This window comes from Dipodomys spectabilis, unplaced genomic scaffold, assembly GCF_019054845.1.
Source record: "Dipodomys spectabilis isolate Male_0828 unplaced genomic scaffold, ASM1905484v1 ptg000321l, whole genome shotgun sequence".
Taxonomy (NCBI): Eukaryota; Metazoa; Chordata; class Mammalia; order Rodentia; family Heteromyidae; genus Dipodomys; species Dipodomys spectabilis.
This window is the reverse complement of record NW_024870998.1, coordinates 637,778-660,177: the sequence shown is the minus strand read 5'-3', so window position 1 is coordinate 660,177 and position 22,400 is coordinate 637,778. Positions and strand designations below refer to the sequence as shown.

The window sequence follows — 22,400 nt, the reverse complement described above, 5'->3', positions numbered from 1 at the left end:
GATAAGTCATAAGCCACCAGCACCCAGCACTACTGGTTATTTGTAAGTCTTGCTCTTTTTTTCTTTAATGCCTGCCTGTGTGGGCCTAGACTACCCTCCTCCTATTTGTGTTTTCCCATATAGCTGGCAGGCTGCACAGATGTGTGCAATCACACCCAGCCATTGGATTTCTCTCATAAATAGGATGACAGGCATGTTCCATCGATTGGTGGAGATGGGGGTTTCATGAAATTCACTCAACTAGCTTGGAACCATGACTCCCAGATCTCTGCACACTTGGCTACCATACCCTGCTAAGGGTTTGTCTTCAAAGTACAATATGCTAGTCACAGGTTGAAGAAGGTAATCTGATCATCTTACAATCAAACAATTTTACTTATTCACTTATTTACCTGCTGGCTTTCCATTGGCAGTTATTAAAACCTCACTATTCACTACTGAGTTCCCTGTATTCTGTTTACAAAACTCTCATAAATAGCCAGGCAAGTAAAGTGTCACATGGCCAGGTGATGTCGGCTCACACCTGTAATCCTAGCAACTCAGGAGGCTGAGATCTGAGGATCGAGGTTCAAAGCCAGCCCAGGCAGCAAAGTCCGTGAGACTCTTATCTCCAATATACCACTAGACAACTGGAAGTGGTTCTGTGGCTCAAGTGGTAGAGCACTCACCTTGACCTGAAGAAGAGCTGAGGGACAGCACCCAGGCCTAGAGTTCAAGCCCACAACCGACAAAATAAATAAGTAAATAAATAAATAAATGAATGTATGTCACGGAAAGCCAAGCACCAGTGTCTCATGCTTGTAACCCTAACTACTCAAGAGGCTAGCTCTGAGGATCCAAGTTCAAAGCTATCCCAGGAAGGGATATCCATGAGACTCTTAGCTCCAATTAACCAGCAAAAAGTCAGAAGTAAAGCTATGGCTCAAATGGTAGAGCTTGAGTGAAAAAGCTAAGGGATAGCACTTAGGTGTTAAGTTCCAGTACCAACACACACACACACACACACACACACACACAATGTCATATAGAGCCAATATAAATTTTTTCATTAGTGGGAAATGAAAGAAGTTTCCAGATAAGCCAGGGTTGCTGATGGTGGTGATGCCAGGGTCACTGGGGTGCTACAGTGGTTCCCCCTCCTTGGGCATGAGGAAACACACCTTCCTTGCCTGCCTTGCTGAGGGCTCAGACGTTTTCATTTTGTGAGTGACTGAATTATTTAGTGAAATAGATAGCATTGCATAACTCCGAGTAGGGTTGGAAATGCAGTATACGTCAGGATGCTGTTTTCAGTCGGCGTGATTGTAATCCTGGAGTCCTGATCCAAAGGACTTGCGTGCTCATTTACGACTGCTGTGCTCAGCTGCAGGGAGAAAGTCTCCATGTTTCTCTTCTTTGCTGGCGCTTGGCAGCCAGCATGCGTATCTGCCAGCTCGGGCCGGGCAGGGAGAAGCATTTCCTCCCGCACTGGGGCCATGGCGTGCCGAGACATGGGGAAGCATTTTAGTTGGAATCCTCAGCTGAGGCAAATAGCGTGTTGGAAACATCTCCTCTGATTCTTCTTCCCCAGAATGAACCAATTTCATAGCTTCTGATCAGTGAACACTGGCGTTTGCCAGACTGACGTCGGTGCCACATGCACACAGTGTGGGTTCATTCCAGTGAAGAGTGCGGGGAGAGGCTTTGTGAGGGTCCAGTGCCCCTCACACCATCCTCCTTCCCGGGGTGCCCCTTCACCCAGGTAGATCTGAGTGCCAGGCTGCCAAATGCAGCTTTCTGTCCATGACACAGACGGACCGAAGGACAGTGCCTCTCATCCCACAAGTCCATCAGGTCTGAGTGGGACGCTTTCTGTGAACAGCCAGGCTCGGCATGCAAGTGAGGGTGTACTTAGGGGTGGGGGAGCCCTGCTGGGCAGGACCCGGAGCAACCCCTGGAAGAGGAGGTGATGCACTGAGAAGATAGGCAGAGGGGAAGGGCCAGGCAGCCAGGGCCCGGATGCTGGAGGCAAGTGTTCTCAGCTCTCCATCCCACAGGGCTGGGGGGGGGGGGGGGTGCCCATTGTGTGCTGTTTCACAGCCTTTACACACACACACACACACACACACACACACACACACACACACACACACACACACACACACACACACACACACACACACACACACACACACACACACACACACACACACACACACACACACACACACACACACACACACACACACACACACCCTCCTGGCGGGATGGTTGTCACAGCCTTCCCCACTCCAGGACAAGATGACCTTGGCCACAAGGAAGGTCGTGTGGACACCGCCGCACGCAGCTCCAGCCCTGAAGAGAGCCTTCCTCACTGAACACAGTGAACTGGGGATTGCTTCAAGGTCCTCTGCAGCTTTGGGATGTCACTTTAACCCTCCTCATGGCTTTGTTGAGACCGGCTGGTGAGAGCAGAGGAGAGCTTCAGGCAGCCAGGGTGCAGCCGCTGCCACACCCCAGCAAGGCCTTCCTCCCTCCCACGTGTCTGTACAACCCCCCCTCTCCCCCCGCCCTGGCCCCAGGGTCAGCCACTGTGACTTTGTCAGATTAGGAGGCAGAGAGGCTGGGAGGCCTGAAGGTGCCTCACTTTTAGGCCTGGGGTGAAGCTGGCCTCCCCCCATACTGGGGGAGAGGGGGTGGAGGGGGCACTGAGCCACGTTCTGTGTGTGTGCATGCCCTGACCAAATAATCCTTTGCCAGCAAGACCTGCCATGCTGGGCCCAGCGAAGCAGCTGCCATAGTCAAGCTGTGTGGCAGCAGAGGTGCCTGGGGCGGGGGGGGGGGGGGGGGAGGGCTGGCATCACCTCCGGTGGATGGCAGAGCAGGGGGCGCTGGGAAGCCACCAGACTGTTCACTCTCCTGGAACTTGGGTTGCACAGCAAGGGGCCATGGGGTGGGGACAGGACAGCAAGAAGCCACGCGGCTGCAAATAGTTTTAGTCTGGGCAGAGTGGCACACGCTAGAAATCCTAGTATTTAGTGAGCCGAGGCGGAAGGATTGTATGTACACACACCCACACACACGCACGCGCACACACATCTGTTCTAAAACTGCATCTGTACTGAGCAAGTGCATGCTATTATAGGTCAGTATTCCCTAAGCAATATAGTGTATTAGTATTTACATTAGTAGTAAGCTCACCTAGAGGAGATTTAAAGTATTTGGGAGATGTGTGGGTGGGTTTTGCGAAAAGAACCATTTTATGTAGTGGTGTATCTGGATTTTGCTGGCACTAGAATCCTTGGCCAGTCTCTGTGGACACCAGGGGATGGCTGTGTGGTCCAGTGCCATTTCTAGAAGGAAGTAAGAGAGGCTACGCACAGAGCCAGGCTGTGGTGGAACCAGAGGCCTCCAGAACACAAGATGGATGTGCAAAGACTCAAGTTCTAGGAACATTCTGGAAGCCTTTTTTTTTTTTTGATCCGGTCGTGGAGCCTGAACTCTGGGCCTGGGTGCTGTCCCTCAACTCTTCAGGTCAAGGCTAGCGCTCTACCACTTGAGCCACAGCGCCACTTCCGGCTTTTTTCTTTTTTGCTTATATGGTGCTGAGGAATCAAAACCAGGGCCTCATGCATACAAGGCAAGTGCTCTACCTCTGAGCCACCTTCCCAGCCCCATTCTGGAAGCCTTTTTAACTGAGGCATGTAAAGAGTTTTGTCTACCAAGCTGCTATGTTTTGGGACATACTCTCTCTCTGTCTCTCTGTCTCTCTCTCTCCCCTTTCCCCACCTTCCCTCCCTCCCTCCCTCCCTCCCTCTTTCTCTCTTCCTTTCTACCATATGAGCCATGCCTCCTTCTATAACTTTTTTTTTTTATAGTCAGTCCTAGGACTTGAACGGAGGGCTTGAGAGCTGTCCTTGAGCTTTTGTGTTCAAAACTAGTGCTCTTCTACTCGAGCCACAGCTCCACTTCTGGCTTTTTTGGTAGTTTCATGGAGCTAAGAGTCTCAAGAACTCTTCAGCCCAGGCTGGCTTCAAACCATGATCTTTGGATCTCAGCCTCCTGAGTAGGATTGCAGGTGTCCCCCATCTGCACCTGGCCCTTATGTATCGTTTCTGTTTTTCAATTCTAATTTTTTTTATTTTTAATTGTTCTTATAAAGGTGATGCACGGAGGGGTGAAGTTGCGTGAGTCAGGTAGTGAGTGCATCGCTTTTTGGACAATGTCATCTCATCCTTTACGTATACTTTAAGAGCAAAATGCCGTTAAATACAACCCTGATGTTGTGAAATCATCACCATTTCCCTCCAGAGCTTCCTGTTAAACACCCAGCCAGCCCCCTTCCCCCGCATCTCCTTGCTCTGGTGGCCGTGCTTGTAAGCCGTCCCGCACCTGCCTGGGCGTCCTTCAGCGTGCTGTCCCCAGATTCACCCAGGTTGCAGCAGGAGTCAGGAATATTCAATATGCAAGCCATATTCCACACAGTGGGCAAGCCAATGTATTGGTTCTCTTGGCCCCATGAATAATGCTGTGTGACCATGGCCCATGGTGCCCTTCAAGTCTGCGGCCCCTGCTAATTTGAGCTAGTTTTTGGAGGAGTTTGCTTCCCCCCCTCAGTGCACAGGCTCCCGGTGTTCCACACCCTTACCCACATTGCCTGTGGCTCCGTTTCCTGTGGAAGCTGCTGTCCTGACCCGTGTGATTGTCGCTTTGGCATTGCACGCTGTCCGCCCAGCACCACAGTGCTCTTCGGTCTCGTGCCGCCCTGAGGCCCCACCACCCGCTTGGGTGGTCCCCCGTCACGTTCCGGCCGCGCGTGCAGTTTCTCCGAGATTCAGGGAGCACGTCGTGCCACACTTGCTGGCGGCCAGTGCTACAGGAGGCTGAGATCTGAGCGTCTCAGCTGGAAGCCAGTCCAGACAGGAAACCCCCTGAGACTGATCTCCCCCTAACCGGCAAAAAGCTGAAGTGGAAGTGTGGTTCAAGTAGTAAAGTGCTGGCTTTGTGAATAAACCAAGCAGCGCTCAAGGCCCTGAGTGCTGGCATGTACATGGGAGTGTGTGCATACATGCGTGCAGACACACATACCAAAGGAGGGGGGCGGGAGGCGCATATTAAAGACGCAGAGCCTGGTGAGCTTGGCTGGCCGCTTCCTGCGCAGTCTGTGCCTGGCTGTCGGGGGGAGGAAGTGCCCTGAGTCCCCTCCCCTGGGGAGGGGTGGGGGAGGGATGAGGACTGGGTAGCAGAGGCCGCTTAGTTTTTCTGGCTTTACGTACTCTGCGTGGAGTTTACTCTGATACCGTATTTTCTTTTTCTTTTTTTTTTTTAATTTTTATTTTTTTATTGTGAAAATACTGTACAGAGGGGTTACAATTATATGGGCAAGATAATGAGTACATTTCTTATCAAGCATTGTAGCCTCCTCCTTTGTTTCCCCTTCCCATCCCTTCCCATCCATCCCCCCCCGCCCCCCCACCCAATCCTCCCCGCCCCCCCCCCACCAAAGTTGTAAAGTTCATTTTCGACATAATGACTTGTACTTCTCATTGTTGCAATGGGTTCACCTGTATCCCTTTTTAAACGACTTGTTTTTCCCCCTTCCCCTCCACAAATTATACCGACATCAAATACAGTGAAAGCAGGGGTTATACTGTGGGAGAGGGGCATACAAAGCAACAAAGAAATAATCTTATAAATATGTTAGAAACAATCGCATGAAAGAAAAAAACCATTTGAATACGTATCTTAGGGTTCATTTCCCTAACATCACCTTATCTGACCTTTTCTGCTTGACTCAAATACTAGTTATTGCAAATAAGGGAAACCATGACCTCCCTAGCCATAAAAGAAATGCAAATCAAAACAACATTAAGATACCACCTCACCCCAGTTAGAATGGCTAAAATCAACAACTCTAATAACAACAGATGCTGGAGGGGATGTGGACAGAAGGGAACCTTACTGCATTGTTGGTGGGAGTGTAAACTTGTTCAACCACTTTGGAAAGTAGTATGGAGGTTCCTCAAAAGACTCCACATAGAGCTCCCCTATGACCCAGCAATCCCACTTTTGGGCATTTACCCAAATGTTTACAAACAAGACCATACTAAAGCTACCAGCACAGCTACGTTTATTGCAGCATTATTTACCATAGTTAAGATATGGAACCAAGCCAGATGCCCCTCAGTAGATGAATGGATCAAGAAAATGTGGTATATATACACAATGGAAGTCTATGCCGCCATCAGAAAGAATGACATTGCCCCATTTGTTAGGAAATGGAAAGGCTTGGAACAAATTATATTAAGTGAAGTAAGCCTGACATCGTATTTTCTTCTTTCCCTTGTCTAATACTCCGCTTCCTTTTGTTTTGTTTGCCATCTGTTTTGTTTGAGCTCTGTATTTTCTTGTTCCTCTCTAGTAGACAGTCTGTTTTTAGTTAAATTTTTGTTCTGTTTTATGGCCTAAAAAAACATTATTTCTTGGTGTATCAAGTTCAGCAATGAAGCCAGGAATGGCACGCATGCCTGTAATCCCAGTACTCAGGAGGCAGAGGCAGGAGCGTCACACGTTGAGGCCATCCTGGGCTACATGGGAGTATCTTAAGAAATCGAGACAAGCCAGGTGCTGGTGGCTCATGCCTGTCATCCTAGCTATTCAGGAGGCTGAGATCTGAGGATCACAGTTTAAAGCCAGCCTGGGCAGCAAAGTCCATGAGACTCTGATCTCCAATGAACCACTAGAAAACCGGAAATGGCGCTGTGGCTCAAGTGGTAGAGGGCTCGCCTTGAGCTGAACAGCGCAGGGACGGTGCCCTGGCCAAGTTCAAGCCCCACGACCCACAAACAAAAAAGAAAGAAAGAAACCGAGACAAAACCAACAAACAAAGTTGCTAAATATGGCGTGAGTGTCCACCGTAGGTAGACCTGCCAAGAGGCCGTGAAGGGCAAGACCAAGGTTGGGCACAGGCGGTGTGGCAGCAGGGCGTGGGCAGCGGTGGCCTGTGGGTGGCGGGGCTGCCGCTGCCGGGGAGGAGGCCTCCGTGACCACACACGCCAGCCGCGGGAAGGCCGGTGTGCTTCCAGCAGGAGTGGGGGACAGGGACACACAGGATGCTCAAGGAACTGTGCCCAGAGCCCCAAAGCAGCACAGAGAGGGCACTCAGGGGACAGGGACAAAAGCATCACTAGAACCAAGCTGGAGGACAGCGGGCTGGGGCCGGCCGGGTCTGCTGTCCTCAGTGTGACCGGGAGGACCAAGTCACGTGACAGGAAGAGGGTGGCCTTGTGCGGAGATCCTCTTTCCTGGAGGCCCAGCGCAGCCGGACAGGTCCCTCCTTCCTCAATTGCCCTCGCTGGGCTGCTGGGAGGAGGAGACTGTCGTTGCCTTATAGAAGGTTCTAGCTGGGGGACAACAAGCTTCCTCTACCACGCCAGGAGCCGTTGCTACAGCTTGTTTTGTCATTTATTTGTGCTGGTCCTGGAGCTTGAACTCAAGGCCAAGGCCTAGCGCTGTCCCTGAGCTTTTCTTCAAGATGAGCGCTCTGTCACTTGAGCCACAGCCCCACTTCCCGCTTTTCGGTAGTCCATTGGAGATGGTCTCAGGGACTTTTCTGCCTGGGCTGGCTTTGAACTGTGATCCTCAGATCTCAGCCTCCTGAGTAGCTAGGATTATAGGCTTGAGCCTTGAATTTCATTGTTTTTAAAACTACAATGTTGCTTTTCCCTTCTGTAAAAAATGAGTAAATCGGGCACCATTGAGAAAGATGTGAGGTAGCCGGGCGCCGGTGGCTCACGCCTGGAATCCTAGCTATTCGGGAGGCCGAGGTCTGAGGATCACAGTTCCAAGCCTGCCCAGGCAGGAAAGTCTGTGAGACTTCTATCTCTTATCTCTAATAAACTACTTAGAAAAAGCTGGCCGTGGCAGCGTGCCTCCAGTAATAGAGCGCTAGCCTTGAGCACAAAAAGGCTCAGGTACAGTGCCTGGCCCTGAGTTCAATCCCCAAGACTGGCAATAAAAAAAGAAGGAACGAATGAAGGGAAGGAAGGAACCAAAGGAAGGGAGGGAGGGATGAAAGGAAGGGAAGGAGGGATGAAAGGGAGGGAGGGAGGGAAGGAGGGGAAGAGGGAGGGGGAGGGGGGATGTGTAGGTGCCCTGTGCCTGCAAAACGGCCCTGGTTTCCAGACCTCCCTGCACAGCTTCTCTGGCTTCACTGTATGAGACTGGGGGCCTGGGGACAGGGGAGGAGGGCAGTAGGGGTATCTCTGCCCCCACAGAGCAGGGGATAACTGGACTGGGCACAGTGGGTCCCACCCTCGGGAGGCAGAGGTGGCTTGGAGAGGGGGGGACGTGGGGTCCCCAGGCAGGTGGGCCACAGAGCTGCCCAGGTGACCCGGGGGCTGCAGGCGGGCCTGGGGGACCGAGTGTGGCAGGAGAATGCTCTAACAGGGAGGCCTGTGAGTGGGGTGCTGCCCCTCGGGGTGCCAGCCAGGCACCAGGACGGCACTGGCCCAGCAGCTTCACTCCCGACCCTAGTCAGTGCCCCGGAGAGGGCAGCAGGGCCTCGCCCGGGGACTGGCTCTGCGGGCAGGTGTGGCTCCTGCTGGCCCTGCCCACCCCGCGGCCTGGTGGCTCGGGCCTCCCAACACCCGCCTTGCGCCTGTGTTGAGCCTCCGGAGCCTGGCTGAGGCACACTGCACACTTGTCTCCCAGAACAGGAGGGAGAGCCGTCGATGGGGACCCCAGTGCCCCGACACGCTGCAGTCCCGGGTGCCCATCGCAGCTGGGCCCCCTGCAGCTGATACTCCTCTGAGAAATAACCCACGTGCCCACGTGCGGGTGCCCGTGCAGACGTGAGCCGGGCCAGAGAGAGAGCAGGGGCCATAGCACGCTCCGCTCTGGAAAGAGGAAAGCTCTGTGGCCCTGCTTCCCACACCCAGGAGGTGGGGTGGGGGCCGCCGGAGGGGGTCAGGGGGTGGGGTGGGGGCCGCCGGAGGGGGTCGGGGTGGGGTGGGGGCCGCCGGAGGGGGTCAGGGGGTGGGGTGGGGGCCGCTGGAGGGGTTCAGGGGAGGTGGGGGCTGCCAGAGGGGGCAGGGGGTGGGGGTGGGGGCCACTGGAGGGGGTCGGGGTGGGTGGGGGCTGCCGGAGGGGGCCAGGGGGTAGGGGTGGGGGCCACTGGAGGGGGTCGGGGTGGGTGGGGGCTGCTGGAGGGGGTCAGGGGGTGGGGTGGGGGCCGCTGGAGGGGTTCAGGGGAGGTGGGGGCTGCCAGAGGGGGCAGGGGGTGGGGGTGGGGGCCGCCGGAGGGGGTCAGGGGGTGGGGTGGGGGCTGCCGGAGGGGGTCAGGGTGGGGTGGGGGCCGCTGGAGGGGGCCAAGGGGTAGGGGCCGCAGGAGGGGCCAGGCTGCCGTGGGGTTCACTGTGGAATGGTGTCTCCCATGCGCGCCCAGGGCAGGGCGAGGTGCCAGGAGTCATGGGGCACGGGGCCTCCACGCATGACAGGCCGTGGGGCTCCCTGGGTGGCTGGATCTGCGCCCGAGCTTTCTAGCAGCCAGTGCTTCCCCTGCCGCCTCCAGCCCCCGTGCCCTCTGGCCAGACGGCACAGGACTCCATCCCAGTGCTGCCCAGTCATTTGACTCCATCCCAGTGCTGCCCAGTCCTTTGACTCCATCCCAGTGCTGCCCAGTCCTTTGACTCCATCCCAGTGCTGCCCAGTCCCTTGACTGGCATGTGCCACCCGCCCTGCCCTAAGACAGTGCCCCAGGGGCAGTGTGAGCCCAGCGGTGCCCTGCCCCAACCCTTCAGATGGCGGCGTCCACAGAGACGCCCTCGGCTGGGGCAGTGTGGTGCCGCTCCCTCCCCTGACTGTGTGGGGGTGAGCCCCAGGAGCCGTCCCGTCCCTGCCACCCCGACCATGTGCCCCGAGCCCCACCGACGCCCTGAGCGCCACAGGCTCACACGGCCTTTCCTCTCGTCAGGAAGCAGGGGCTCTGTTAGCTGGAAGCCAGGGTCAAGCAAGGGCTCGTTCTCCACCTGTGTCTCAGTTGGACCTGTGGCTCAGTTGGTGAGCCTTGTGTCGCCCTTGCCGTGTCCAGGAATTCCCCTCGTTCTTCCCGTCTGCGCTGGGTGGAAGCAGCTGTAAGGCGGTGGACCAGTGCTCCGCCCCGTCCCCGGGCTGTGCTCTGCACCACGTACCTCCAGCCCCAGTTGGCCCTCTTGTGCTCCAGGCCGCCCCAGCCAGCCCCAGCCCCCCCTTCCCGCCCCCGTCCACATCCAAGGCCGGGTCCTGCCCGTGGCCGCATTGCCGGCACCGGCTGGCATTGACTCTGGCACTGCGCCCTCATGCTGTTTCTGAACCTGGAGCCTCAGTTTCCCCATCTTTGAAGAGGCCGTGTGTGAGAGGGCATGAGGAGAGGGGGCTCCCGGGTGGGAGGGGCTGAGGGGGCCCCTCTGTATTTCCCAGTAGAGCCCACACCCCAGATCCCGGGGCCCCAGAGCCCCACCCTGGCAGCAGCCTCTCCTCGGGGAGCCACTCCACCATTGCCACAGTGGACTCCAGGCCGGCACTTGGCTTTCTCGTCCAGGAGACCCACGGTGGGGCGGGATGTGGGCGGTGTGGCTGGTAGGTGGGGCCGCAGTGCCCTGGGGCATGGATGCCCAGCTCAGCCAGGGGCAGGAGAGGGCTGGCAGCTTGACTCAGAACAGGGAACAGGACCCTTAAAGAGGCTAGGAACGCGGGTGTCCAGCCTGGCAGAGGGGCCACTGGGAGCCAAGAGGCAGAGCTCTCTTCACCTGCCTGTGCCCACCAGCCCAAAGCAGGCTCAGAGACGCGGGCACACGGGTGCTGCGCTGTGCGTGGCTGGCAGGTCACCTTCGCGTCTGGGCCTTGTCGAGGTGTGAGGGCAGAGTGGCCTTCAGGTCTGTTCACCAGCGTGGTGTGTGCGGAGCGTGCATCCTCACACGTGCCCGGGGACCCCAGGGCTGGGTGGTGCCACGCAGCCCCCCCGTGCCGGCCGCCTGGGCAGGAAGGAGCCCTCCCCTCACCCAGGGAACTGCCTGGTGGTATTGGGGGTCCGTGCTCAGATGGAGGCCGCAGACTTTGCTTTCCCCGTGTCCAGTGGAGGCTCAGAGGCGCCGGTTGTAAGGCCCGTGCTGCAGGCTGGGCCTTTGAAGGGAGCTGAAGAGGAGCCCGGGGCGGGGCCAGGCTGGGGGAGCCTCAGGGAGACTGGGGGGGGCAGGCAGTGACGCCCCGTACCCTCTGTTGCAGCAACCCAGCTCTTCACGGTCACCGCCTACCAGGACACGGACTACAGCACCCTCATCCAGGAGCAGTGCCTGGCCCGCTTCAAGGAGAACATGGAGGCCGTGGGGAGGACGCTGTGGTGCGACTGGGGGAAGACCATCGGGTGAGTCCCCGCAGGGGTGAGGCTGCGGGCGCCCCAGAGCCAGCCGCCCACGGGCCTCAGCGGCGCACTTGTCCACAGTCCAGGGTGATGGGGGGGGAGGTTGGGGAGAAGGAGGGCGTCGAAGGAGGGCATCGGTGGGTGCCGTGAGCGTAAGTGGGCGGCATGGGTATTGACAGTGGCGGTGGCCTCCGCTGGTGGTGGCAGCAGGTTGGGAGAGCTGAGCTAGGTCAGAGCAGGTTGAGCTGGAGCCAGGCGGGGCGTCCCGCTGGGCCTCTAGCCAGGCCAGGGCGGCCCTCCCCCACCCTCCCCAACCCGTCCCTCCGAGGGCCGCCCTGTCCTGCTCGGGACCTCGTTCCCACTCCTAGGGGCTCGCTCGCTGCCTCTGGGTCCCAGGGACACCCCCCCCGCAGGCCTGGGGTGCTCCTCAGCCAGGCCAGGCACCCCGCAGGAGCAGGAATCAGAACTGGGTGTCACGGTCCACGTTCCAGGCTTGGTGTGTGCTGCAGCGCGGGCACTGGGGGCGGCTCGGCCAGGGCCTGCGGCAGGAAACCTGCGGCCCCAGAGCCAGGGCTCGGGGACCAGGAAAGGCTTCAAGCCGTTGCCAGGAACTGGCAAGCGGGTCTGCTGAGGAGTCGGGGGTCACGTGCAGGGTGCGCCCGCGCAGTGCAGACAGCAGGGCACCCCGCCCGGTGTTTCGGCCTGAGGTGTGAGAGAACAGAGAGCTGGAGCTGATGGGTGGGAGCATCCCCCCCACACACACAGGAAGGTGGAGCCGCTGTCATTCATACTGCGTCCCTTTGAGGGTGCTGGGCACCCCTGGTCTCCTGCTGGGAATTGGGGGGACAGAGTGGACTGAACTCCAGGCCCTTCCCCATGGGTGAGGCTGGCCTGCACCTGCGCCCAGCACCCACAGCTAGTCTTCTGTCCATAGCACCCTGGGTTGGGGGCCACATTGCCCTTCTGAGCCCTGGCTCCGGCCTCTCCCCACCAACGGAGCCCGCTTGGCCCCACCGTGGCCCGCTCTAAGGCCCCCTGGGAGCTCCTGTGGCCAGGGTCGGGTGGCAGCGGCCGCTTTGTCTCCCTCAGTCAAGGCCATGATGGCCATCTGGCTCTCTCCCCCTCCCATCAGCCACTGCTCTCCGATTCATTCCCCGGGCAGAGCAGAGCCAGAAGTGGAGCTCTGCCTTGGGAGTGGAAGAGGAAGCTCAGGGGGATTTGAGACTGCAGATCTCGCGCCATGCTCTGGAGGTCCCCGGGGGGGTGGGGGGTGCCCAGGCCCGGGACGCCCCGTGACCAGGGCCCACACAGCCCTGCGGGGTGTACTGGAGACCCTCTCCAGATCCACAGCATTTCCCGTCCCGTTTTCTGACCAGAGGAATGGATCCAGAGCTGGAAGTAGAGAAAAACAACAACAACAACAAATCAGCCTGTTCCAAGGCTAACTGGCCGTCTGCCCGCTGTGCGGGAGATGCGCTAACCGCGGGCTCTGCTCAGCCGTCCCTCTGTGATGTGTGCAGATTGATGGCAAGCCAGAGGCCTGGCAGGGGAGATGCAGTGTGTCCCCCAGGAGGTCGCCCTACCCGTTCCCCGTCCACCCAGAGGCCCACAGGCCTCTTCCCAGGCGGGGACTGCAAAGAGGGAAGATTAGCGGGCAGGCCAAAGAGGGCTCACTGATTTTAGAGTCCTGTAGGGGCTGGAATAGAAGGGGGACTTGCTAGGAAATTTCTTCTGTACAGGCTAGGGTTGTGGTTCAAGTGGTAGAGCACCTGCCTAGCAAGCCTCAGGCCCAGCATTCTATGTATTACGCATATGCATAGGTGTGTGTGTGCGCGCACATGCATGTGTGCATAAGTCCCTTTAGGAAGCAACAGCTTGTGGTAGCACCTCAGCCAGTGATGCAGCCCTGCCAGCCCTGGCCTGCAGAGGATTCACGTCCTCACCCCTGAGGCCTGTGGGCCTCTCGTACCTGCAGCAAGGGGAGTTGGGGTACAAGTGGAGCTGAAGATGCCAGTCAGACAGCCTTGCCATGGAGAATGTTCTAGATTACTCAGGTGGGTCAAATTAGTCCAAGGTTCCCCAAAGGGTCCCAGCACTCACCAGCACGGTGCTGTCCAGTGCCCTGTGCCTCTCCCACAGCCACTGAGCGGCCACTTCTGGGCACCACAGGTGCTCAAGTGCCCCTGCTAAGTCTCTACCCTAGAACCAGCCATTTGTCCAAGGGCCCTGGTTGCTTTATTAGAGAATGGAATTTAAGAGCCAGAACACACACACACACACACATGCGCGCACACACACACGCGTGCACTCACACACGTGCACACACACACGCGTGCACACATACACACAGATCACATGTCCCCTAGAAGCCATACAGATGCTAGAAGAAAGCATGAGCAGGTCTTTAACCGTATGGAATAGTGCTGATAACCCCTGCTTCCAACTGTGCCTTATACGACTATGGGGTCCCGCCGGTCCAAACTCTATCTCACAGTAGCTGCTGGGAACTCTGCAGGGACAGTGAGGCCCCACCTGCATCATCTCCTTTGCTTGGCCCTGGGCCTGCAGAGCAGGCACACCTCCAAATACCCTGCCCCGCCCAGCAGCATGCTGAGGCCCACGGCACTGCTGGGGCCTGGGGCCTGGCACCTGGCCACACTGATGCAGGACTGGAGTCCCACCGGCTGGAGCCAGAGCTCCGCCCAATGGTGTGTTCAGAGAACAGTCCTGTCCCCTCCCTCGCGCCCCCCCCCACCTCCTGCGGGTGAGCATCTCATTGCTTCTACTGATTCTTGCCTGTATTGCTTTTGCACAAGTGAGCAGAGTGCATTTTTTTTCTTATGTCCTCTTTCTTACACAGTGGGTACTGTCATCATTATCTGCCTTTGCTCCATGGTTTGTTTGCTTGAAAGTATGTTCTAGAAAATACTCCTTATCAATAGATGGAGAAACTCTTCACTCATTTTCTCAGCTGGCTGCAGAACACTCCACTGGACATGGCAGCTCGGCAGCGTTTTCCCATTTCAGACAGCATCCGCTGAGATGGCCGGTACCCGCACGTGTTTGTATTGTTGGGGCTCTACGTTCATGTAGACCCTGGAATCCTGGGATGAGGTGAGGGACGCCGCGTGCTCCCCTCTGTGTGCTTTCCCCCCAGCGCCGGCGCCCGCTGCCCAGCTGCCCGACTGCGCTAGAGCTGTGCCGGTGTACTTCCTCCCATTATGGCCCTAAGCAGGCGCCTGGGAGCACAGGAGGGGGAAAGGAAGCCAAACAGCTCAGGAGAATCCCACGTGTGCCCCAGCCAGCCAGAAGGTGGGCAGGGCCGCCCGCCTGCGCTCGCTCGTACCCCACACCGTGTGTGCATGCCCTGGCGTGTTGAAGCTAGGTAATGAAACACTGCTGTCGTGAAGACCGCGTGTGAGCTAAGAGCCCGCCCTGCTCTGGGCCACCTTCGGAAAAGTTAACTGCGCTTTACTGAACTCTGCGGTCACCCTGCGCCTGCTCCTAACCCACACAGCAGCCGCCGCCCACCGCTCTGCGGTCCCGCCCCCCCACACCCGCTTTGTCCACCTGAGGCCATGTGGTACTTGAGCTTTTGTGCCTGATGTACCTCTACCTGACGTGTGACCCAGTTCCCTCCGCGCTGTTGAGTCCGTTGTTTAGGGGTGAATAGTACCCCACCTGATGTGTACACTGCATTCTCCTGGTCCATCCATCCACTGACGTTCGCTTAGGGCGCTTTCCATTTCACGGGCTCTAGTGAAGAAGGCTCTTCAACATACTGATGTCCTTTCTGGTGAAAGTAGAGACGGCATTGCTGGTGCGTAGGATCTTTCCATCTTCTATCGTTTTAGGCAAGTGACTGTTTTTTGTGGGTTTTTTGGTCATTCGTGGGGCCTGGGTGCTGTCCCCATGCTCTTCAGCTCAAGGCAAGTGCTATACCGCTTGAGCCACTGCGCCACTTCTGGTTTTCTAGTGGTTTATTGATATTAGAGTCTAACGGACTTTCCTGCCTGGGCTGGCTTTGAACCACGATCCTCGGATCTCAGCCTCCTGAGTTAGCTAGGATGACAGGCAGGAGCCACCTGCGCCCAGCAAAGTGACTGGTTTTAAAATAGCCAATGGGGAGATGTTGTTGTTCACCTTGCTGTCAGATGAATACCGATGAAGGAAGGGGTCATCGCTCCACCCTTCCTGCACCGCCACCGTGTGTGCAGTGTCGCCTGGCAAAGGTGGGGCGGTGCTGGTGGGCACGGCTGCCCGGTCAGCAGCCCCCAGCAGCACCCAGAGGACTCGGCCTTGTCTCAGCCCCGCAGGGCACCTGGTCTCTGCCCTAGAGCGGCCACATGGTCTGCCTGGCTCGAGGTAACTCCTGCGTCCTGGTACCCGAAGCCTGGTCTCCGTGGCGTTGACCCGAGTCTGAGGCCGAGGCTCCGCCGAGTCGCCGAGGCTCCGGGGGTCTGGTGTGCCACACCGAGCCCGGCAGGCACGGTGACCAGCTGCCAGCTATGGGAGGCGTGAGGACCCCGGGAGCAGGTGCTTGCTCCCCACTGCACCTCAGCATCAGTCTCCCCAGAGGAGTGCTGCTGCTGACTGTTGACCTACGCGGGCTGTGCTGGGTCAGCCCTTTCGGGGTTGACCTAGGTGGGCTGTGCCGGCCCCCAGCTCCCCAGGCCGTCGCCCCCTTCGCAGGCACACAGCCCCCTTGTGCCCGGTCCAAGCGTCCAGTCTGGAAATGCTCCCAATTCAACGGCAGCCTTGGAGCAACTGCTTTTGTTTTGAATTTCAACAGGAACTGGGCAGGAGGCATCTTCTAGGATCCTGAGGGCTCCAGCATGTTCTCTGCCTGCCCCCCACTTCCTGGGGTGGCGACCTGAGCTGTCCCCTGGGTGCACAGGACCCTGCCATAGACAAGGCCCCCACACAAGGCTGCATGGGAGCCCCTGGCACCAGCCTGGGTCCCTCCTGCTTGGCCGGCAGCTTGCAGAGCGAGGTCTGCGCCTGTGCCTGCCTCCGCCTCCCTGCCAGCACCTGGGCCGGCCCGCAGGGGGCGGGGGGGGGGGGCAGGTCCATCCACCCTTCACCTCCTGGCTGTGGGGCTGATGTCTCCAGGGCTGGCAACACTGGATTCCACAGAGGCAGGGGCAGGTGGCCACTCCAGTACGCTGCACGGCCGCTTCTGCCCTCTCACTGTCTCTTGAGCTCCGTCCCTCTGCGGGGCCAAGGAAAGGAGAGCAGCCTCTCCTCACGCTCTCTAAGCTGTGTCCCTGAAGTTTGCACTTAGATGGCTTCTCAACGGAGCCCGTGGAACCGCTGGACACTCATGCGCAGACCCGGCCTGCGCGGGCCTCAGGCCTCTCCGCCTGTCTGTCCCCCCTCCAGCTCCGCTGTGCTGCACCAGAGCTCAGCCCCGCTGACCTGAGCTCCACATCCAGGTCAGGGCTTGTGCTTTGGGGACAGACTGTGGAGGAAGGGGGGGGGGGATGCAGTCTGGGGGGGGGGAGGGGGATGCAGTCTGGGGTTTTGTATTGATGAGAGAGCAGAGCACTGAGAATTCACTTCCTGCACCCCTCCCCCATGGGTGCCAGTGTGGCCCTGCAGGGGTGGGGGAGGAGCTGCGGGGCTGGAGGAGGTGGGGAGGGAGGGATGCCGGGCTGGCGAGGCGCTGCAGGGGTGAGGAGTAGCCGTCCTTGCGTCTCCAAGGCCGAGAGGCTGCCTCTGCCGTGGCTCAGCTGTGGCCCTTCCAGCACCAGCAGCTGCCCCGTGCCATGTGCCACCATCTTTAATTTGGGTTGTGGTGCCCTCGTGAGTGGACGGTGCCCCAGAGTGGCACTGCAGCTGGGGGTGCCTCAGGGGGCCCTGAATGCTGGGCCCGGGGCGCCCGGCGGGCTGCGGATGCCCGCCTGCGGGTCGGGGCGGGGGGTGAGGGTCTTGCTCCCTGGAGGACATGGCAGACACAGCCCCGGCACGAGGCTGGAGCGCCAGGCCAGGCCAGGCCACCATGACATCTTTATCCATCAGGTGACTAACAGCTGTTTTGAAATCTCAGACCATGTCAGAATAGAAAAGGTCAGACGCCGGAAGACGCTAAGCAGACACCCTCCCTCCCGGCACAGGACTAGCAGGTGGGCCACGTCCGGTGAGGGGGGGCTCGCTGGAGCTCATCCTCTTCCCTGCTTCCCCCAGGACGTCCTCCCCCCCCCCTCCCCGCCCATACACACACCAAGCCCAAAAGTTCCAGAGTTATCCAGGCTATGCAGAGGAGACTTGGTTGCCCCAGGCCCCAGGCCAGGCTTGCTGGTTCTGGGAATCCCGTGGCTGCCCACGTGGCAGTAGATGAGAAGCCGCCCACTTCCTCGTGGGCTGCTCGGCTGAGCGTGCAGATCTTTATCAGGCTGCTTCAGCAGGCTGGCTCCGGTTATCTGGAGGTGGAACTGGTTTGTTGGTTATTTGCTGCTTCTGGGTCCCACTGAAGATGCTGGCCACGCCCTTTCCTGTGTGCTCCTCCCGGTTTGGGGGCTGCGGGCTTTAACTATTATTTAGAGCAGTCATGAACTCCAAAAAAAAAAAAAAATGAGAGGAAAGTAGCAATGCTGAAGGTATTTCAAATCTTCTTTGATCGATCTGTAAGTTCTGAGGTTAACCGTGTGTCCTTGTACCATCAATATTATTTCTCCTTTATGCATCATGTCAACTTTGGCATCTCTGCGCTGGGGTAAGCTCCCTGGTGACCCCCTGCATCCCGGCTCCTGGGCCGCCAGCTGCGGGGTTTGGCCACAGCCCTGCCTAACCCACAAACTCCATTGGAAGAGCATCATGCACCCACGAGATGCTGTCTGTTTCCTTTGAGTTGTTCTGGGGTTTTGAAATCGTGTTTATCTCTTTAACACAGTGTGTAGTTGCATTAAAATACAGATTCAAATATATGGGCAAAGCCAGGAGCTGGCGGCTCACCCCTGTAATCCGTGGCTACTTGGGAAGCTGAGATCTGAGCATCGAAACCAGCCCGTGCAGAAAAGTCCCCGTGAGACTCTTACCTCCAATTTCCCACTTCAAAGCCAACAGTGGCACTGTGGCTCAAGTGGCAGAACACTAGCCTTTTCCTTATAAAATCTTCCTGTCTCCTAGTTTGTCATTGTCTTCATGGCTTTCTTAAGATTGTTTAGTTGGCAGATATGTTTTAATTCTCCCAGGTTCAGTCCTTTATCCTTCTTTTACTGACAGTATTGGGGTTTGAACTCAGAGCGACACTTGTGAGGCAGACACTCTACCACTTGAGCCATGCCTCCAGCCCTTTTTGCCTTAGTTTATCGGGAAGGGTCTCACGCTTTTGCCCTGGCCATCCTTGAACTGTGAACCTCCTATCCCTACTTCCTGAATAGCTAGGATTATAGACTAATCTTTTTAAAGTATTTCATTAGCATGTATTAGTTATACATGGGGTTCTATGCTTACAACCTACCTTGACTAACCTGACTCCCTCCTCCTTCCCCCCATTCTAAAACAATCCCAGCAGGTCTCAGTGTTGTGTTTTTACACGTGAGTGTAAAATGCTTCCACTATCCTTGCCCATGCTTGTTGTTTTACATGTTCCTGTTTAAGATGAAAAAAATCTGTTCTAATTTTCTCTTCTGCAAGCTGCTTGTTGGATTTCAACCAGACAAGGACAAGCTTTTTTTGTTGTTGGTCATGGGGCTTGAACTCTGAGCTTGGGCACTGTCCCTGCGCTCTTCAGTTCAAGGCGAGTGTTGTACTTCTTTTGTTTTTTTGTTTTGTTTTGTTTTTGGGTCCGGTCATAGGGCCTGAACTCTGGGCTTGGACGCTGTCCCTCAGCTCTTCAGCTCAAGGCTAGCATTCTACCACTTGAGCCACAGCGCCACTTCCGGCTTTTTTCTTTTTGCTTATGTGGTGCTGAGGAATCGAACCCAGGGCCTCATGCATGCAAGGCAAGTGCTCTACCACTGAGCCACCTTCCCAGCCCGAGTGTTGTACTTCTTGAGCCACAGCGCCACTTCTGGTTTTCTAGTGGTTTATTGGAGATGAGAGTCCCGAGGACTTTCCTGCCTGGGCTGGCTTTGAACCATGATCCTCAGATCTCAGCCTCCTGAGTAGCTAGGATTACAGGCATGAGCTGCTGGCACTTGGCTGACAAGCTTTTTAACAATGGAATAGCATCTTGTCTCTGTGTTGTCTGTAGGCATGCTGGCTTTTGTCTTTTTTATTTTTATTTTTGATGCTAGATTCTCATTCTTTTGCTCCCTGTTGTGTAGCTGGGCACCGGTGGCTCACACCTATAATCTGGTTCCAAGTCATCCTGGGCAGAAAAGTCCCTGTGAGACTCTTATCTCCAATTAACCATTCAAAAACCGGAAGTGGAGCCGTGGCTCAAATGGTAGAGCGCTAGCCTTGAGCACAAAGAGGCTCAGGGACAGCACCCAGGCCCTGAGTTCAAGTCCCACAGCTGACAAAAAAAAAAAAATAGCACGCTATTTGCCATTCATCTGGCAATGGAGTGTGAGACATGCATTCTGTCGTGGAGCCATGTGCATGGGGTCTGGGGATTTGACAGCCCCTCCCCTTCCTTCCCTCTCTCTCTGTCTCTTCCTCCCCTCCCTTCTTCACTCTGTGTGTGTCTTCTTCCATGTCTGTGTCTGTCTCTTTCCCTCTCCCTCTTCCTCCCTCCTTTCCTTTTTTTTTTGTCAGTCGTGGGCCTTGAACTCTGGGCCTGGGCGCTGTCCCTCAGCTCTTCAGCTCAAGGCTAGTGCTCTACCACTTGAGCCACAGCGCCGCTTCCGGCTTTTTTCTTTTTGCTTATGTGGTGCTGAGGACTCGAACCCAGGGCCTCAGGCATGCAAGGCAAGCGCTCTACCACTTGAGCCACAGTGCCACTCCCAGTTTTCTGGTGGTTTATTGGAGATAAGAGTTTCATGGACTTTCCTGCCTGGGCTGGCTTTGAACCGAGATCCTCAGATCTCAGCCTCCTGAGTAGCTAGGATGACAGGCGCCCGGCCCTCGTTTCCTTTCTCCTCTCCTCTCTCTCTCTTCCCCTCCTTCCCCCACTCCCTCCTCCGGATTGTAGTTAATATTCTCACACCAGTTTCTCGTCCCCATCTGTCTCTTTGTGCTGTTTTGCACTGTGCGTCTCTGTGTCACTCCTTTGTCTCAGGCTCTGCTAGGGCCTTCCTGCGCCATCTTCACACAGCGTGTTAATTCAAGTGGGTCTTATTATTTTCCACACCCTCTTTCTCACACGTACAAATCTTCCCAGTTCAGACCATTATTTGAAGTAGAGCCCAGCAGTAGGCCATGTGGTGAACTGGAATTTTCTGTGGTGCTTCTGCTGCCTTTGTGTGAAGGACAGCTTGTCGGGGTACCCCCACACCCTGTGGGCACAGCTCTGGCTCCGCCGCTGGGCTTCCTGTCAGCAGAGATGGAGAGGTCATTTTGATAAGTGTATTTACCTCCTTCTGGTACAGTGGCTTGCTGCGTGACTTGGTTGATGATACCTTGCTGGAACAGAGAGACAGAGAGACAAAGATAGACAGAGACAGAGGAGCAGGAAAGGGAGAGGGGGAGGGAGACACCGACGGGCCTGGACTGCGCCTGGTCCCTGGGTCCCTCCCCGGCGTGGTCCTGCGTGGTGACCTGAGCCTGGCCGGTGCCTGGCATGGCTCTGAGAGGCTGTGAATCCCCAAGGACTGCTGAGGGCTGGGGGCTCCCAGCGTGTGGACGTGGTTAGACACTGAGCAGAGCTGCGCGGACTCCCACGGGAGGTCAGCTGGCCGTCCCCTCTGGGTGTGGGGCCCTGCTCCCCTGCAGGGACACTGTGGAGACAGACACAGGCCGGCAAGGCTGGGCTGAGCTCCTGACCACACTCAGGACCCGTCCTACAGCTGCCCAGCGCCAGCCCGGCTCAGCGCCCAGCATAGCAAGTGATAGATCGATGGGTCTCCCGGCTGGCCCCAGTAGCAGAGAATGTGTCCCTCCCCCTCTGTGCAGCCCAAGGGGGGAGGGGGGAGGGGCAGGGAGGCGGCCTGGATCAGGTGACAATGGCCACCTGGGCAGGGTGAGGCTTGGTGGGCAGGGGAGAGCTGTTTAAGCCCAGCCAAGAGTCCCTGTGAGCCTGTGATCCGTGGGAGACAGGAGGGTTTCTGGGGCACAGAGGGGGGGCAGCCAAGCCTTGGGGCATCTGTCCCCGTGCTGGGTGGTGCTGGGGTGGACAGGAGAAAGGCCCAGGGCTTGGAGCCCAGCCTTGCTTCACGAGCACGGCGTCCCCAGAGCACCGCGGCCAAATATAGTAGCCTGGCCGGCCCTTCTAATCCAGGACCACACACGTGTCACACTTGTGTTCTAGGCGTGTGGCAGTGCCGGGGCCTGGCAGGCCGGGGTGCAGTGGCCACCCCACAATGCCTGGCCCGCAGGTCAGCTGGTCCTCCCAGACCAGGGAGCCACGTGGGGGAGGGGGTCCCCTGGGGGAAATCGCACGTGCCTAGTTGTGCGTGTAATCGGCCGCAGTGCTGTGCCTCGGACTCGGCTGCCTGTGACTTCCCCTGCACACCTCCTGAATGCTAACACGGCTTCCTCTCCCCGCGCAGGGCACGGGTTCCTGCTGGGGCCTGTTCTCAGAGCTGGCCCCGTGCCCACCCCCGGAGGCCTCTCCGAGGGAAGCCAGCCTGGCAGCTCCGGGCCGGGTCTGGGCCGGAGCCACGCATGCCACGCCGAGCGGGCCATGGGCTTAGAAGCCAGTGAGGAGAGATGGGCTCACTCAGGCCTGGGGCGAAGGGGGGGGGGGCAGGAGGAGTTGGCGAGGGCCTGGGTCACCCCTGCGCCCTGCTGTGTGGAGGAGGGTGTGCCCCCATTCCACGGCCCAGAGGCAGAGCTAGGGCCCACAAAGCCTGCCTCTGGGACCCCGTTCTCCGAGTCTGCTCCTGCGCAGGCAGAGGGCCCGCGGGGACCTGGCATGGCTTTCAGTGCGCAGTCTGGGCCTCCCTTGGGAAAGGCACCCGTGTCGGGAGCACAGGGC

At 57.6% G+C, this 22,400-nt stretch overlaps 1 protein-coding gene across 1 annotated transcript in view; it reads left to right on the top strand.

Moving 5' to 3' along the window:
* Ramp1 (receptor activity modifying protein 1) overlaps positions 1-22,400 on the top strand; it is a 33,467-nt gene that overhangs the window by 1,165 nt on the left and 9,902 nt on the right. The window contains exon 2 of the mRNA XM_042702329.1: positions 11,242-11,380. Within this exon, the coding sequence (XP_042558263.1) occupies positions 11,242-11,380 (139 nt within the window). The remainder of the gene's footprint in view (positions 1-11,241; positions 11,381-22,400) is intronic.